The sequence below is a fragment of the Panthera onca genome, chromosome C2 (genome assembly GCF_046562875.1).
Source record: "Panthera onca isolate mPanOnc1 chromosome C2, mPanOnc1 haplotype 2, whole genome shotgun sequence".
Classification (NCBI taxonomy): domain Eukaryota; kingdom Metazoa; phylum Chordata; class Mammalia; order Carnivora; family Felidae; genus Panthera; species Panthera onca.
The window spans coordinates 121,677,387-121,693,679 of NC_138347.1; the positions used below are offsets into that span (position 1 = coordinate 121,677,387).

The 16,293-nt window shown below is 36.8% G+C and overlaps 1 protein-coding gene across 6 annotated transcripts in view; it reads left to right on the forward strand.

Annotated features, from left to right (window-relative positions):
* The window catches only part of TFDP2 (transcription factor Dp-2), a 188,741-nt gene that overhangs the window by 139,868 nt on the left and 32,580 nt on the right, over positions 1-16,293 (forward strand). For all 6 annotated transcript variants that reach the window (XM_078432283.2, XM_060638831.3, XM_060638832.3 and 3 more), the window contains one exon: positions 13,406-13,568. In XM_078432283.2, coding sequence (XP_078288409.1) covers positions 13,406-13,568 — 163 coding nt within the window. The remainder of the gene's footprint in view (positions 1-13,405; positions 13,569-16,293) is intronic.

Genomic DNA, 16,293 nt, shown 5'->3' on the forward strand with positions numbered 1-16,293 from the left:
CCATATTAGTAGTTTTGTTTTCTATTTATTTTCCTTTTTTTTTCTCAATTTGGCTTTATTTGGTAAAGAACACTTCCTACTGGTTTCTTTATTATATTAATAAACTAATAGAGATCATAGTGTTTATACCCTGTAGCCATATTTTGGTGTTATTTGGAAAGAGGGTCCTGGTGTTCCAAATAGCTCGATTCTGAGAAAACTTAAGTAAAGTAAACTCTAAGATTCAGATAGTGAGTTGGACACCTGGGTGGCTCAGTTGGTTAAATGTCAGACTCTTTTTTTTTTTTAATTTTTTTTAAGGTTTATTTATTTTTGAGGGAGACAGAGCGCAAGCAGGGGAGGGGCAGAGAGAAAGGGAGACACAGAATCTGATGCAGGCCCCAGGCTCTGAGCTGTTAGCACAGAGCCTGATGCAGAGCTCAAACCCATGAACTATGAGATCATGACCTGAGCTGAAGTTGGATGTTCAACCAGCTGAGCCACCCAAGCACCCCTAAGCATCGGACTCTTGATCTCAGCTTAGGTCTTGATCTCAGGGTTGAGAGTTCAAGCCTTGCGTTGAGTCCTGCACTGGGCGTGAAGCCTACTTAAAAAAAAAAAAAAAAAAAAAAAAGATAGTGAGCTTCCAATTTAAGATGATAGACTGAACATCATGTTTATACCCCAAACCCTAAAATCCTATCGAAATTTTCATGTAAAAAATAATAAAAGGAAGTATATCTCTAAAAGTGCTATAAAAAGTGGTAAAGATATAGATTTTCCAATTAGATGAAAGCCATTGTGATTACAATAAAGGACAAGTGGTAGTAGAGAAATTCACATCCCAAAATATGCATTGGAGAAGTCAGAATTGGAAATGGAAACCATTCTTCCCTATACTGACTGAAATGGAGAGGCTCTAGGCTTAGAGGTAACAAGTATAAAAAGCAAGAATAGGGCAGCTGGGTGGCTCAGTCAGTTGATCATCTGACTTCGGCTTGGGTCATGATCTCACGATTCCTGGGTTCTGGCCCACATCGGGCTCTGTGCTGGCAGTGCAGAGCCTGCTTTGTATTCTGTGTCTCCCTCTCTCTCTGCCCCTCCCCTACTCGCACTTGTCTTTTTCAAAAATAAACAATAAAAATTTTTTTTTTTATTTTAAAAAAGCGAGAATATTCGAATTAGGGAGGTAATGAGGGCACTGAAATGAAGATTATCCAAGGAGCACCTAGCAAGTTGAAGCTTGCCAATCTTCCAAATCCCTTTGTACCTCCCATTTCATCTCCATACACATAGATATTACACCAAAGACATTTCTTCCCCAGGGCTGAAACTTAACAGAATTGATATCAAGGAAATAGGACTCTTTGCCTTGGTTAAGCTTGTAATTGACTTCTTTCATTTAGCATATTTTCTTTTTTTAATGTTTATTTATTTTTGAGAGAGAAAGAAAGCATGAGCAGAAGATGGGCAGAGAGAGGGAGGCACAAAATCTGAAGCAGGCTCCAGGCTCTGAGTTGTCAGCACAGAGCCTGACATGGGGCTTGAGCCCACGAGTTGTAAGATCATGACCTGAGCTGAAGTCAGATGCTTAACCGATTGAGCCACCCAGGCTCCCCTTATTTAGCATATTTTCAAGATTCATCCATGTTGTGGCATATATTAGTATGTTATTCCTTTTTATTCCATGGTGTGGATATACCACATTTTGTGTATTTGTTCATTAAAGTTGGATATTTGAGTCGTTTCTGCTTTTTGGCTATTATGAATGATGCTGCTTTGAACATTTGTGAACAAGTTTTCATTTTTCTTTTTATATATATACCTGGGAATGGAATTGCAAGGTCATATGGTAATTCTTTAGCCTTTTGAGTAACTGACAGGCTGTCTTCTGGAGTAGCTGTACCATTTTACATTCCCACCAGCAACAGCTTCCAATTTCTCCACATCTATCCAACACTTATTATTTGTCTTTTTTATAGAGCCATCCTTATGAATGTGAAATGATATTTCATCATGGTTTTGATTTGCATTTCCCTAATGGCTAATGCTGTTGAGCATCTTTTCATGTGCTTATAGGACCTTTATATATCGTCTTTGAAAAAGTCTTTCTAAATCCTTTGGTCTTTAATTATTGAGTTGTAAGAGTTCTATATGTATTATAGAGGCAAGATCCTTATCAGATATATGATTTGCAAAAAAATGTCTTATTCTGTCTCAGTTATCTTTTCACCTACTTGATGGTGTCCTTTGAAATACAAAGTTTTTAATTTTGGTTGGGTTTAATATATGTTTTTTGATTCTTGTATTGCTTATGCTTTTGGTGTCATCTTTAAAAAACAATTGAAAAAGCCAAAATCATGAAGCCTTAGCCTGTGTTTTCTTCTAAGAGTTTTATAGTTTTTGCTCCTACATTTAGGTGTTTGACCTAATTTGAGTTACTCTTTAAGGTTAATTTGTGTAATATAACTGAAAATCACACAGAATACATGTGAAATATATACTTTTTTGGCATTTATTTTTATAGCATTTCACAATTATGTAAAATTTTTAAATAGGCTTAGTTTTAAGTTTATTATTTAAAATTATTAACCACAGGGGCGCCTGGGTGGCTCAGTCGGTTGAGCATCCCACTTCGGCTCAGGTCATGATCTCACGGTCCGTGAGTTCGAGCCCCGGCTCTACATCCGGCTCTATGCTGACAGCTCAGAGCCTGGAGCCTGCTTCAGATTCTGTGTCTCCCTCTCTCTGCGCCTCCCCCACTCATGCGCACGCGCGCACGCTCTCTCTCTGTCAAAAATATACTTAAAATAAAATAAAATAAAATAAAATTACTAACTACATTAGAAAGCAAACTTTATACTATTTTGTCTTTAACTCTCATTTTATGATGGTGAAATGAGCATTCCTGAACTATTTTCTCAAGAAAAGGCAGACCTTTTCTGAATGTGACCATGATAGTAGTAAACCAGATTTGAAGTGGGAGTGATTTAAAGAATGAAGAACAATAGAATTTGTAAATGTTTTACTGAGAGGCATGATCCTTTGTATATTGAATTTGGGTTTTTAGCCATAACTAATGATGAAATGCTAAAACCATGGCATCTTATTTTACAAAAATATACTGGCTAATGAAGCCATGACACCATCAACACTTAAGCATAAAAGACAGCAAAACATAAAGAAGTTTAAAACCAAAAGAACCACTGAGTAAATAAATAATAAACTATTGTTCACCTATCACCACTATCCATCTCCAGAACTTTTTCACCATCCCATACTGAAATCCTGTACCCAGTAAACAATAACTCCCCACTTCCCCCTCCCCCAGCTCCAGTAACCATAGTTTTACTCTCTGTCTCTATGAACTTGACTATTTCTATTTCATGTGGGAGGAATCATATAGTATTTACTCTTTCATCTCTGACTTATTTTACTTACCATGTCTTTAAGGTTTATTAATGTTAGAGCATGTATCAGGATTTCATTGTTTGTTACGGCTAAATAATGTTCCATTATATGCATGTACTACATTTTGTTTATTCATATGTTGATGGACATTTGGGTTGTTTTCACCTTTTGACTGTTGTGAATATTGTTGCTGTGAAGGTGGGTATAATAAGTATCTGTTGGAGTCCCTATTTTTAATTTCTTTAGCTGTAATAACACAAAGTAAAATTACTGGATCAGATGGTAATTCTATGTTTAAGTGTTTGAGGAACCATTGTAGTATTTTTTATAGCTACTGCACCATTTACATTGTCACCAGCAATGTACAAAGGTTCCAGTTCCTCCACATTCTCACAACACTTCTTTTTGTTTTTGATAATAGCCATCCTAATCTCATTGGGGTTTTGTTTGCATTTCCCTAATGGTTATTGATGTTAAGCGTCTTTTTATGTGTTTATTGGCCAAGTTTAATTTCTTGATTCAGCCAGGGCTGAGTAGTATCCTTCAGTTTTGTATTGCTCATGAAAATTCTGGTAACTCATGAAGAGTTTAATCCTTCCTCATAGCAGCCTTGTGAGACAGGCACTTGTATTTCTGTTTTTCAGGCAGAGGAGTATCATGGGTCAGAGCTAAATGAAGTAAACTGTTCAAAATACATAGCTAATAAATAGTTTACCAATGTTGGTATTTAACCAGTTTTCTTCAAGTTCATGAACTGATTGTATAAAATTATTTTATCTTTATATTTTTATAAAATATATAAAAATATATTTTTATAAAATCCTAAAAAATCTTATAAAATTATTTTATTTTCTATTTATATTTTATAATTAAATCTTATTTCATTAACTGAACTAATCTTATAAAATTCTTATATATGGTCTTGTATTTGTTTCAAGGTCATGTTCATCAGCTATTGAAAGTCTAGTTTCTAGTTTTTCCTATTTAAGGACTGTGTTTAGTTTCTTCCTTTAAATATTATCCATGTCTGACAATAGAAGGCAAATTAGTCAGGTGATCGCCCTACACTATGCTATGATTATCTTACTGCTCCCTTTTTATTTTTTTTTAAAATGTTTATTTGTTTTTGAGAGAGCACAAGTCGGGGAGGGGCAGAGAGAGACACACACACACACACAGAATCTGTGTCAGGCTCCAGGTTCTGAGCTGTTGGCACAGAGCCCAATGCAGGGCTTGAACCCATGAACTGTGAGATCATGACCTAAGCCAAAGTCGGACGCTTAACCAACTGAGCCACCCAGGCGCCTCTTATTGCTCCCTTTTTAAAAAAGACCTAGAATTACATGAAAAACAACAAACTGCTCCATCCCTGGCTTTTAAAAAGTTTATAAACATGGAGTTGAGAATTTTATTTACTTAAACCATTATCCACTTCTTAGCATAAATATAAAACCCCATACACAACATATTTCTTTCAGAAATAACTCATGCACTATTTTTAACAGTTCTTATTTACTTTTTTTGCCTACCTTGTACTAATTATACATATTTACATATGGCTAGCCATTTGTATCCTAAATACCCCAAACACTGAGGGCAAATCAGCATAGAGAGGGGCTTTGTGTGAAAATATATGTAGCAAATGGGAATTGGTAGATTCTTTTTCAAAAATGAAATTACTTAGAACAGTAACTAGCACATACGTAGCATTCAGTAAGTATTTACTATTTGCCATTACCACTGATTTTAAACTGAATAGGCCGTGATCCAGTTTACGTAGAAAGATCACCATAATGGCCTTATGGAGGAGGGATTGGAATGCCTCTAGACAGCACAAAGGAGAACCCTTATAAGGCTCTAGTGATATTCTTAGAGAGATGATGAGGGCCTGAACCTAGGGCAGTGAGAACTTAGAGAAGTGAAATTCAAAAGCTAGTTAGGCCTTGAAGTAGATTAGATTTGATACAATTAGATTGATTCATTAGAAAAGGAATTAGAAGAACGTAGGATGAATCTGGTTTTTGGTTAGGGTGATTGGGTGGATGGTTCTGTCACTCATCTAGATGAGAACTGCAGTAGGATCCAGAGTTACATATTGTGTATGTTGAGTTGTCCTTTATATTAATAGGGTATTGTGATGTTTAAACACCCCTTCCTGAGAAAGCTGAGCTGAGTATAGGAAACTGAGGATAGGACTAAACCATTATAAATAATCAAAGATATGCTCAAACCATTCTTTTTTCTCTCTCTTTAAAAGACTATTTAATTTAGAGAATTTAAAATGCAGAAGTAGATGACTGGTATCATGAACCTCCTGTGTGTGCACATCTCTGAACTTCAACAACAATCAATTCATGGCATATCTCATTTTGTATATACTCCCTCCTGTATTGTAAAGCAAATCCCTGGCATCCTATCATTTTCATCATAAATCTCTGTACTGGTATCTTAACTCCTTTTTAAATATATCTACAATATCATTGTTATACCTAGGAAAATTAATGATAATTCCTTAATATCAAATATGTAGTATTCAAATTTCTATCTGTTTCAAATGTCATGTTTTGTTTGCTGGGGTTTTTTTTGTAAAATATAATTCAGTTACATACTGGCACAAAAACAGATGCTCAGATCAGTGGAACAGAATAGAGAACACAGAAATGGACCCAGAAACCTATGGCCAACTAATCTTTGACAGAGCAGGAAAGACTATCCAATGGAATAAAGACAGTCTCTTCAGCAAGTAGTGCTGGGAAAACTGGACAGTGACATGCAGAAGAATGAACCTGGACCACTTTCTTACACCATACACAAAAATAAACTCAAAATGGATGAAAGACCTCAATGTAAGAAAGGAAGCCATCAAAATCCTCGAGAAAGCAGGCAAAAACTTCTTTGATCTTGGCCGCAGCAACTTCTTACTCAACATGTCTCTGGAGGCAAGAGAAACAAAGCAAAAATGAACTATTGGGACCTCAGCAAAATAAAAAGCTGCACAGCGAAGGAAACAATCAGCAAAACTAAAAGGCAACTGACGGAATGGGAGAAGATATTTGCAAACGACATATCAAATAAAGGGTTAGTATCCAAAATCTATAAAGAACTTACCAAACTCAACACCCAGAAAACAAATAATCCAGTGAAGAAATGGGCAAAAGACATGAATAGACACTTCTCCAAAGAAGACATCCAGATGGCCACCTGACACATGAAAAAATGCACAGCATCCCTCATCATCAGGGAAATATAAATCAAAACCACAGTGAGTTACCACCTCACACCTGTCAGAATGCCAATATTAACAACTCAGGCAACAACAGATATTGGCGAGGATGCAGAGAAAGAGGATCTCTTGCACTGCTGGTGGGAATGCAAACTGGTGCAACCACTCTGGAAAACAGTATGGAGGTTCCTCAAAAAATTACAAATAGAACTATCCTCTGACCTAGCGATTGCATTACTAGGTATTTATCCAAGGGATACCTGGTATACTGTTTTGAAGAGGCCTATGAGCACCCCAGTATTTATAGCAGTGCTATCGACAATAACCAGAGTATGGAAAGAGCCCAAATGTCCATCAGTGGATAAATGGATAAAGAAGATGTGGTGTGTGATATATGTATATGTATATACATATATGTGATATATGTATATGTATATACATACATACATATATATATATATATATATACACACATACATACATACATACAATGGAGTATTACTCAGTAATCAGAATGAAATCTTGCCATTTGCAACTGCGTGGATGGAACTAGAAGGTATTATGCTAAGTGAAATCAAAGAAAGACAAATACCATACGACTTCACTCATGAAGAATTTAAGATACAAAACAGAAGAACATAAGGGAAGGGAAGCAAAAATAATATAAAAATGGGGAGGGGAACAAAACATGAAAGTCTCTTAAATATAGAGAACAAACAGAGGGTTGCTGGAGGGGTTGTGGGAGAGGGGATGGTGTAAATGGGTAAGGGGCATTAAGGAATCTACTCCTGAAATCATTGTGGCACCACCATATGCTAACTAACTTGGATGTAAATTAAACAATAAATAAATTAAAAAATAAATAAATACCAGTTACAGAAAAATCAAAAAGCAAATGTATGACTAATGAATTACTTTAAGGCAAACAGTCTTATAACCATCGCCAGATCAAGAAGTATAACCCAGAAGCCATGTTCCATGCAAATAACTATACCCTCTCTCCTCTATAATTAACCATTATCCCTATTTTTATAGTAATCACTTCCTTGCATTTTTAAATAGTTTTATTACCTAAATGTGCATCCTTTGGCACATTTTAGTCTTGTCCATTTTTTTAAAAAGTTGAGGGATGCCTGGGTGGCTCAGTCAGTTGGGTGCCCGACTTTGGCTGAGGTCGTGATCTCACAGTTCGTGGGTTCGAGCCCTGTGTCGGGTTCTGTGCTGACAGCTCAGAGCCTGGAGCCTGCTTCGGATTCTTTGTCTCCCTCTCTGTCTGCCCTTCCCCTGCTCATGCTCTGTCTCTCTGTCTCTCAAAAATAAATAAAGTTTAAAAAAACAGTTATCTTAAAAAAAAAGTTATCTTTTATATATAGATTTCCCTTCTGTCCCCTTATTTTCCTTATACTTTAGTTGTTGAAACTAGGCTATTTGTCCTCTGCAGTTTCCCACAGTCTAGATCTTCTTGATTTCATACTCATGTGCATCTCAGTATCTTCCTGTTTTCGGTGTTTCGTGTAGTTTGGCAATAGGATTCAGTGGCTTTGTAGACTGGTGTTTGATCCTTGGCAAGACTATAGATAATGTGTGTTCTTCCATTGTCTCTTTTTTTTTAATGATGGTAACACAACCAGTGTTTAATGGTTATAACTCTTAATTTCTTGTGAGTTGCAGTTAGTGTTATTCTAACTACTGGCACTATTTTTATATAAAGACACTTTCCCTCTTTTACTATTTATTTACCTGCAGGTACAGTTACTATAAGAAAGCAGGATAACTGCTTGACCCCTTTCCTTTTGTTGTAAGTGTTATCATGGAGTTTTGGTTTTGCTGTCTAGTTGTTCTCTTTTTATATGGGGATTTGGAGAGTTTGAAAACTATACTGCTATTGCTGTTTTCCCAGAGTCCCCTATAACTGGTGTGTGTGTGTGTGTGTGTGTGTTATAGTCTATTTGAAATAAATTTATATGTCTTATAAAATCTGTAGATTCCCCTTCTGTATCTGTCCTCCCCCCTAACTCCCCTTCTCTCTCCCTCCCTCCCTCTTTTTTTCCCTTACAGATTTTTAATTGAAGAAACCACTTTATGTATCCTAAAGAGAAAGCCTAAAGAGTTTGCTTACTGGGGCACCTGGGTGGCTCAGTTGGTTAAACATCTGACTCTTGGTTTCGGTTGAGGTCATTATCTCACAGTTCCTGAGATGAGCCCCTCACGTCAGACTCCATGCTAAACAGATTGGGATTCTCTCTCCCTCCTTCTCTGTCCTATTTCCTGCTCACACTCATGTGTACTCTCTCTCTCTCTCTCTCTCTCAAAATAAATACACTTTTTTTTTTTTTTAATTTTTTTTTTTTCAACGTTTATTTATTTTTGGGACAGAGAGAGCCAGAGCATGAACGGGGGAGGGACAGAGAGAGAGGGAGACACAGAATCGGAAACAGGCTCCAGGCTCTGAGCCATCAGCCCAGAGCCTGACGCGGGGCTCGAACTCACGGACCGTGAGATCGTGACCTGGCTGAAGTCGGACGCTTAACCGACTGCGCCACCCAGGCGCCCCTCAAAATAAATACACTTTAAAAAAAAGTTTGCTTATTGCATCCCTGTAGTGTAATTTAACATGTTCTTCTGTCCTTGGTATTACCTTTAAAGTGGCAGTTGGATCTGAAGTCTTTATCAGATTCCAGTTTCACAATAAAGTTATATATTAAGAACAAACACTGGATAGAACAGCTCAAAGGAGAGCAAATACAGAAACAGAAGCACTGGAGTGAAAAACTCAAGTTGAAAAGTTGACTTTGGCAAATAGGCAAATCCATAGCAACAGAGAGTAGAATAGTAGGGGCTAGGGAGTGAGGTATGACTGTCAGTGGGTACAGCATTTCTTTTTAGGGTGAAGAAATTAGATTGTGGTGATGGTTGCATAATTCTTAAAAACCACTGAATTGTATACTTTAAAAAATGGAATTTACGGTATGTGAATTATATTTCAATAAAGCTGTTATCTTTAAAAAAGGTTAGATTTAAAAACAAAGAGGAATACCTAATCCTTTGAGACTGATAGGAAGAAGGTTGGCATGGTACACATGCTGATAAGTTTGTAAGTGACCTATCCTATAAGCTCACTTACAAAGTGAGACTTACATATTTAACTATCTATTGAATATATTGATTGGGAAATTCTATTGACATGTCAGACTCTGTATCATTGCTGACCAATAGAAATGTGATTTTTTTTTTTAATGTTTACTATTTTTGAGAGAGAGACAGAGCACTAGCAGGGGAGGGACAGAGAGAAACACACACAGAATCCGCAGCAGGTCCCAGGCTCTGAGCTGCTAGCACAGAAGAGCCTGATGCAGGACTCGAACTCATGAACTGTGAGATCATGACCTTAGTGAAAGTCGGACGCTTAACCAGCTGAGCCACTCAGGTGCCCCACAATAGAAATGTAATAGGAGCCACATGTGACTTTTAATTTTATAATAATTAAAAAAATAAAAAATATGAAATTAATTTTTTTAAGATTTTATTTATTTATTTTTAGTGTCTGGATATTTCTTTTTTTTTAATCCAAGTTAGTTAATATATAGGGTAATAATGATCTCAGGATAAGATTTTATTTTTAATCTCTACACCCAACATGGGGCTTGAATTCACAAACCCAAGATCAAAAGTTGTGTGCTCTACCAACTGAGCCAGCAAGGCACCCCTGAAGTTAATTTTTATATCTCTTATTTAATCCAGTGTATCTAAAATATTATATTTCAGGGGCACCTGGATGGCTCAGTCAGTTAAGTGTCTGATTCTTGATTTTGGCGCAGGCTATGATCTCATGGTTCATGAGTTTGAGCCCCATGTCAGGCTCCGTGCTGACCGTGAAGAGCCTACTTGGCATATTCTCTCTCTCTCTCTCTCTCTCTTCTCTCTCTCTCTCTCTCTCCCTCCCTCTCCCTCCCTCCCTCCCTCTCCCTCCCTCCCTCCCCCACTCACCCACAATCTCTCTCTCCCTCAAAATAAACCTTAAAAAACAAATAAAATATTATATTTCAACATGTAATTAATGTAAAGGTTACTCAGATATTTTACATTGATTTCTCATACAAGCTTTGAAACTCAGTGTGTATTTGATACTTAAAACATATCTCAATTCAGACTTCCCAGATTTCAAGTGCTCAGTAGCTGCGTGTGAGTATACCTAGGTATTGGACTGTGCAGATGAGCAGGTTTAAAATGGAACTCATGAACTTGTTCATGTCTCCTTGATCTCAGTAAATGATGCCTCTTCCTGAGGGTCATTCTCTTATTTCCCTCTTTCTCACCGTTCACATCAGTCACTTCCTTCTACTGATTTTTATCTTTAAAATTTATGCAAAGCCGTCTCTTCTTATCCAACCCTACCAGTTGCCCCAGTTTCAGGACTTGATATTTCTTGCCTGGCTTGCCTCTCAGCTGTTCTTCCTGTCTCTGCTCTTGCCCCTCGTAAGTACATCTTCTACTTTGCAGCCAGAATCTCTGCCTAACAAAATCTCACTGTGTCACTCCCCCACTTAACACCTTTAATGTCTTCCCAGTATTTCAGCAGTAGTCTGACCACAGTGAATGGCCACGTGATTCTTTGGGAATTTGGGAAAAAGAAAGTAGATATCCTTACTTCATTCTTTTAAAAAATACATTTAGTCTATTTCTTAAGGTATGTAACACAGAACATGTAAATAATTTATAAATGAATATAATTATACTGGTGGAACGTGATCAAGTGCATGTTTATCTTTGTGGTGATGCTGCTGGTGCTGGTGTTAAGAACACTTAACATGAGATTTACCACTAACAAATTTGTAAGCGTACATTATCATTGACTACCGACACTAGGTTGTATCAGCAGATCTCTAGAACTTGCTCATTTTGCGTAAATGAAACTTTATACCTGTTGAGCAATTCCCTATTTCCCCTTTCCTTCCAGCAAGCACCATTCTGCTCTTTGCCTCTATGTGTTTGACTGTGTGGGACACCTTATACAAGTGGAATCATGCATTATTTGTCCTTCTGTGACTGGCTTAGCATAATGTCCTCCAGGTTCATCCTTGTTTACTGCATATGGCAGGCTTTCATTCTCTTTTGAGGCCAAATAATATTCCACTGTATGTATAAACCATATTTTTTAGTCCATTTATCTACCTATGGACATTGAGGTTGGTTCCATATCTTGGCTATTGTGAATCATGCTGCAGTGAATAGGAGAGAGCAAATGCCTCCTTGAGATCCTGATTTCAATTCTTTTGGATATATACCCAGAAGTGGGATTTCTGGATCATATGGAAATTCTATTTTAAATATTTTGAGGAACCTTCATACTTTTTTCATAGCAACTGTACCATTTTCCATTTGTAAAAGGGTTCTAATTTCTCCATATTTTCACCAACACCTACCTTTTGTTTCTGTCAATTTTTAAACATAGCCATCCTAACAGGTGTGAGGTAATACTTCATTGAGGTTTTGATTTACAGCTCTCTGATGATTAGCAATGTTGAGCACCTTTTCATATAGCTGTTGGCCATTTGTATGTTTTCTTCAGAGAAGTTTCTATTCATGTCTTTTGCCCATTTTTTAATTTGGATGTGTGGGTTTTTTTGTTAACGAATTGTTGGAATTTTTTAGATATTTTGGATATTGACCCCCTATCAGATAAAGGGTTTGTAAATATTTTCTCCCATTCCATACGTTGCCTTTTCATTTTGTTTATTGCTTTCATTTGGCTTTTACCCCAGCAAGTCTTCCTCCTCTAGGTTAAATGAGATGTCCCTCTTCCTAATTCCCATGAATATTGTAAATAACTGACGTGGCACTTACCTTACTATATTGGAATTCTCTGTCCTTTAAGGTCTGTTTTGTCTTTCTCCCGTCTGCCAAGACTCAGTACTGAGAGAAAGGATTTTGCCTCAATTGTCGTTTGTGTGCTCTAGTCCTTGTTCCAGTTCTTAGCATATAGTTGGCACTCAGAAATTAGTAGAATTAAATTGAACCCCTGAAAATGTTAGTAAGTTATCAAAGTTTGGGCCTAGGCATTAACCAAACTTAAAATAATTGAAGACTTAGATCCGTTATTAATAGTATGACCTCTGTTTGAAAATTTAGTAGATAAATGAAACTGATGAAAGTGGTACTTTTAATTTTAGGTGAAATAGAACTGTAGCATACAGAGAATACCAAAAGGTAAGCATGTAAACTCTACTAGGCTAGGCAGTGTTTTTGTCGGTTCCTTTCATGGATTTATTCCTAGTGTGTAGAACAGTACCTGGCACATAATAGTAAGTTACTGGTCAGTAAATACTTGTTGAATAAATGAATGATGTGTGTAGAAAAGCACTCTAACTTCATACTTTATTAAGCTTGTAAGGCAAAAGCATTATAAGTTTATATATAACATTGTAAGTTCAAAAACGTTTCTTCATTTCTAATTCAGTTTAAAATTTACCACTTGAGGGGCACCTGAGTGGCTCAGTTGGTTAAACGTCCGACTTCGTCTCAGGTCATGACCTCGCAGTTCACAAGTTCAAGCCTCACATCGGGCTCTACGCTGACAGTTCAGAGCCTGGAGCCTGCTTTGGATTCTGTGTCTCTTTCTGTCCCTGCCCCTCCCCAATTCACGTTGTGTCTTTCTTTCTCAAAAATAAATAAACAAAAAAAAATTGTTTTTAATTCTTTAAAATTTACCACTTGAAACAAAAATCAAATTATATTCTCACATTATTTTTTTGTAAAGGAAGTCTCGTGTATAAATATATTTTTCTCTTTTAGTAAACGAAGCAAAAAAGGAGATAAAAATGGAAAAGGCTTGAGACATTTTTCCATGAAAGTGTGTGAGAAAGTTCAGCGGAAAGGTACAACATCATATAATGAAGTGGCTGATGAGCTGGTATCAGAGTTCACCAATTCAAATAACCATTTGGCAGCTGATTCGGTAGGTAGATCATTCCCTTGACGTTGATGTGATGAGTGATGGAACAGTGTATCTCTGGGGTGACTGTGTCCTTGATTTAAGGACTCAGACAAGCTAGGGAATCCCCAACTCCTTTACTTGAGGGTTTCATATTGTCTTCTGGGGAGTTCTTTTGTTGTTGACTTTTTGTTTGTTTTGTTTTAGAAAGGATTCTTTTATTATATATATTTTTTTTTTTTTTTTTTTTTTTTTTCAACGTTTTTTATTTATTTTTGGGACAGAGAGAGACAGAGCATGAACGGGGGAGGGACAGAGAGAGAGGGAGACACAGAATCGGAAACAGGCTCCAGGCTCCGAGCCATCAGCCCAGAGCCTGACGCGGGGCTCGAACTCACAGACCGCGAGATCGTGACCTGGCTGAAGTCGGACGCTTAACCGACTGCGCCACCCAGGCGCCCCTATATATTTAAACATAAAGATGAACATGTATTTTTAAAACATAGTTTTGGGGGTTACAAAAGGAATATTTATATTTGAATGACTTTGGAGATGTTTCTGAGTCCTTTAGTGTTTCTTCTATGTCCAAGTCAATTAGAAAATTTTGTCTTGTTTTTCATTGAAAAAATAATAGATGAACATGTCTATTAAAAACTCAGTTGTGGGCGCCTGGGTGGCTCAGTAAGTTAAGCTTCCAACTTCGGCTCGGGTCATGATCTCACAGTTTGTGAGTTCCAGCTCCACATCAGGATCTGTGCTGACAGCTCAGAGCCTGGTGCCTGATTCAGATTCTCTGTCTCCCTCTCTTCCTACACTCCCCCACTCACACTTTGTCTCTCTCAAAAAGAAATAAGCATTAAAAAAATTTCTTTCTCTCTTAGATTCAGTTTGGTGTTTTATATATTCTTAGGAAATCTTCCATTTCATTCGTGTTCTCAAAATTATTTGCAGGGGCACCTGGGTGGCTCAGTCACTTAAGCTTCCGACTTCACCTCAGGTCATGATCTTGAGGTTTGTGAGTTCAGTTGTATCTCCCTCTCTCTCTCCCCCTCCCTGGTTCATGCTGTGTCTCACTCTCTCAAAAGTAAATAAACATTAATTTTTTAAAAAATTTTCAAAAATTATTTGCAGTTATTTTTCCCAACAAACCATCTCTTGAATTTGTACTGACCCTCCTCTTTTGCAGTTAATTTCTTTTTTTAATCTTCATTTAATATTCTCTTGTCTTTCCTGAAGTTACTTTTGTTACTTTTCTACCCTATAGACTCTGATGTATACTTTATTTACTTTTATTATTTTTGTTTAGTAATGAAAATCTTTATGGCTGTGACTTTTCCTCTTGTGCGCTGCTTTAGCCATATCCCATTGATTCTGATATAATGTTCTACTTTAGATATTCTGCAACTTTGGTTTTAATTTCCTCTCTGACCTAAGAATGGCATTAGAATTTTTATAGTTCCAGGTGATAGGGAATTTTGTTTGTTTGTCTGAATTTTCACTTTTATTACCTGTGTTCAGAGACTGTGAGTGGAACTATTTATATTTTTTGGATCACTTTGAGATTTTTCTTGTGAGCCATTAGATGTTTCTTTTCTCTGGCATCTGTAGAGAAGATATATGGCATTCTGATTCTGAGTGAAAGTGAAAGTTCTCAAAATGTTCTACAAGACCCTATGTGACCTGGCCCATTACCTCTCTGATCTCATCTGCTACTATGCACTATCTCAGTTACTACACTATAGCATACATAACATTTCTTTCATTTTTCTCCAAACTTTTTTTTTTAACATTTATTCATTTTTGAGAGAGAGAGAGAGACAGACAGACAGATCATGAGCGGGGAAGGAACAGAGAGAGAGGGAGACACAGAATCTGAAGCAGGCTCCAGGCTCTGAGCTGTCAGCACAGGGCCCGACGTGAGGCTTGAACTCACGGACTGCGAGATCATGACCTGAGCTGAAGTCAAAGTCTTAACCGACTGAGCCACCCAGGCGCCCCTCTCTCATTTTTCTTAATTAAAAAAAATCAGAAATGGATATTGAATTCAATCAAATTCTGTATAATTTCCTGAAAATTTAGGAGTTTTACACTGGTCATGAATGAGATTGGTGGGTTTTTTATTTTTTTGTTTTGGGGTGACTATGCCAGATATGCTCCTTATGAGACTATTACACTTGCTATTTCCTTTGTCTGAGTCTCTTTGCTAAGGAGCCAAATGGTTTTTCTCCTCCAGTTTTCACTCAGATGTCACTGTACGGAGGCATTTTTTCTTAACATGTTTCATCATCCAACATACATTTTTACTAACCATTCCTATCCTCACCCCTGAATAGAAGCAAGGGTTGGGTTTTTTTCTATTCCCTTCTGCATTATTTTTTTTGATAATTTGGAAGATTTGTAGTCTTTAGTTCTTTAGTTGATTATCTTTATAACTTTAAGTAACTTCAATATTTTATTTCTTTTGTTTGTTATCACCTGTACCAGTATGTTGATTATAGAGAGGAAAAAGTTAATATATTTATATGTACTTATATCTCCTATTTTTCCTCTCTACCACAGGATTCAGATTGACTATATTCGTGATAATTGTTAAAAGAATAATATTATTATGGTTGTTATTATGACTTTAAATGAATATATTGTGCCAAACCTCTATTATTAGTTAGTTCATCTGTCTGAATAGTTCATCTGTGTTGAATCCCAAACCCTTTAAAATATCAAGGAGAACATAAGCAGACTTAATTTGTTG